At 61.7% G+C, this 2,395-nt stretch overlaps 1 protein-coding gene across 1 annotated transcript; it reads right to left on the bottom strand.

Moving 5' to 3' along the window:
• Positions 1-402: 402 nt before the first annotated feature.
• Actl9 (actin like 9) lies at positions 403-1,650 on the bottom strand. Its single transcript, XM_046443755.1, has one exon. The coding sequence runs from the start codon at positions 1,648-1,650 to the stop codon at positions 403-405; it is 1,248 nt and encodes a 415-aa protein (XP_046299711.1).
• Positions 1,651-2,395: the final 745 nt, after the last annotated feature.

Here is a 2,395-nt window from a genome sequence, read left to right as displayed (position 1 = left end):
GTCTTGGGCTGGGCAGGTGTGTGTGTGTGTGTGTGCGAGTGCACGCGCGTGTATATGCATGCATGCACACGCACCTGTGCTGGTCTGGGGGACACAGACCCCTAGAGAATGGTTTGAAAGGATTAGAACATAGTGTTACATTAGGGTTTGGTTATGGGGACGTGGGTTTAGGGGACCCGCACTGGTATATCTCAGGAGGTGGATCATGGGACTTGCTTTAGGGCAAGTTCCAACCAGGGATGTTTTGGGAGGTAGATCCAGGTGGTGGGGTCTGGGGGCGGGTCAGATGATGCCCCTGATGATGGGGCATCAAGAGTGGGTGGGGCCGCCAGGGGAGGACGACAGGACAGGGCTGGCTCACAGAGGATTTACTGCCCACACTCCACCTTCCAGGGCCCCGCGTCAGTAGCATTTGCGGTACACGATGTGGGGACCCTGCTCCTCATACTGTTCGCGCAGGACCCAGCAGGACTGGAAGGCGCGCAGCGAGGCCAGGATGGAGCCCCCCATCCACACCGAGAAGTTCCTGTTGGCCTGGGCGGTCACCACCACGTGCTCCTCCGGGGGCAGAGAGCGCAGCAGGTCGGCCCTGAAACGCTCCTCCAAGCCGGCGAAGAGCGAGGAACCGCCGCACAGCAGCACGCTCTGGGCCACGTCGCCCCGCACCTCCTGGGGCACCTTGTGGAGGCTCTGTTTGGCCATGGTGGGGAGGCCCACGGGCGACAGCCCCGGGATCTCCGGCGGGTGGAAGAGCAGCTCCGGGCACTGGAATAGCTCCTTGCCTAACGTCACGGTGCGCCCGTCGGGCAGCTTGAAGGACTGCTGGCACTCTTGCTCCGACCGCGCCTGCTCCTTCTGGAAATCCGAGGCCACGTAGCAGAAGCGGTGCTTGATGTTCTCCACCGTGTCCAGGTCCTGCTGCTGCAGCGCGAAGCCCGAGCCCAGCAGGATCTCGGCCAGGAAGGCGGTCAGGTGGTGGCCCGCCAGGTCCAGGCGCTCGGTGGCGTGCGGCAGGTTGTAGCCCTGGAAGACTGGCACCGTGTAGGAGACCCCGTGGCCAGTGTCCACCACCAGCCCGCTGACGCGCCCGTGCGCGTAAACCGACAGCACCGACTGCGAGGCCACGTACATGGCGGGGGATCGCAGCGATTCGAAGGTCACCTCCACCAGTTTCTCGCGGTTGGTGGCGGGGCTGAAGGGCGGATCAGAGAACAGCAGTGGGTGTTCCTGGGTGTCCACTTGGAGGTCGTGCTCCAGCATGTGGCGCCAGATGAGCTCGGCGGCTTCCCAGTCCACCACGATGCCATTCCGGATGGGCTGCACCAGCGTCAGCTCTGGACGCACGCGGGCCGCCTCGCCGATAAAGGTTTCCACCGCTGGCTGCCCCGAGGTGGCCTGTTTCTTGGGCTGGCAGCCCATGATGGTGGCCACGGTGAAGGAGGGGCGGGCCTGCCCAGCGAAACCCACCTTACAGGTGCCCGTGCCCATGTCAATGACCACAGCCCCGGTCTTTTGCGGCAGCTTGTCGTCGGCCATGGGCGAGTCCGGCTTGGGATTCTTGTTTACCAGGATTGAACTGGGGTTCTTGTCAATCGTGGGGACCTCTTGATCCGGCTGGAGCTCCCCGGGCTTGGAATCCTTTGTGTTCATGGCTGCAGGTGGCCCTGTGAGGCTGCTTGGCAAGGCTGACCACTTTCTTCTGGGGTTCAGGGGTGAGGGGGGAAGAGATTGAGGCCAGGCTGGTTGAAGGGCCGGCAGTGAGAGGGAGTGTGCTGGCCAGGGGTCTGTGACATCAACTTGCTCCCTTCAGCCTCCCCAGACTTCACAATGCAGGGGTGGGCAGGGAGGGGCACCTCCTAACCCTTCCGGCCCCAGGACCTCGACTATTCAGGATTTCTGGCAGAGAACCGAGTTCGGAGAGGGAGGAGGGGCTTCTGATTAGCTCCCAGATTCCAGAACCTCCACCCTAGCCCCACACACAGAAGGTCAAGTGCATGTGGCACCTACCTGCAGGTGTAGACAAGGAAGGCCCAGGAATCCTCATGCTGCATTTTTACTGTGGAGAGGTGGAGAGCTGGTCACAGATCTCCCGAGAATACTAACCCCAAGGTGATAGGCTGGCCAGCCTGACTTCCAGGTTGCTGAAAGGAATCAGGACAGCCTGGCCTGAGTGTGGGAGACCTTACTTAGCAGCCTGCTTTTCCTCTGGCCCCAGTCACTCTCCTGGTCTCCTTCTTGCCAAGCATGAATTTGCCCCTTCAGACCTCAGCCCCCATGCCACCTCCTCCTGGAAGCCTTCCTGATTTCCACTCTGTAGCCCCACTATGGGAGTGTGTCTGCAGATGCTTCTGTAGGAGGAGAGCCCTTGGGACCCGAAAGGGGCTTTCAGTATAGA

The sequence above is a fragment of the Marmota monax genome, unplaced genomic scaffold (assembly GCF_021218885.2).
Source record: "Marmota monax isolate L192 unplaced genomic scaffold, Marmota_monax_Labrador192_F-V1.1 WCK01_AAM20220418_F8-fsc00102, whole genome shotgun sequence".
In the NCBI taxonomy this organism is placed as follows: domain Eukaryota; kingdom Metazoa; phylum Chordata; class Mammalia; order Rodentia; family Sciuridae; genus Marmota; species Marmota monax.
The sequence above is the reverse complement of the archived record's forward strand: the minus strand, read 5'-3'. Positions and strand labels throughout refer to the sequence as shown.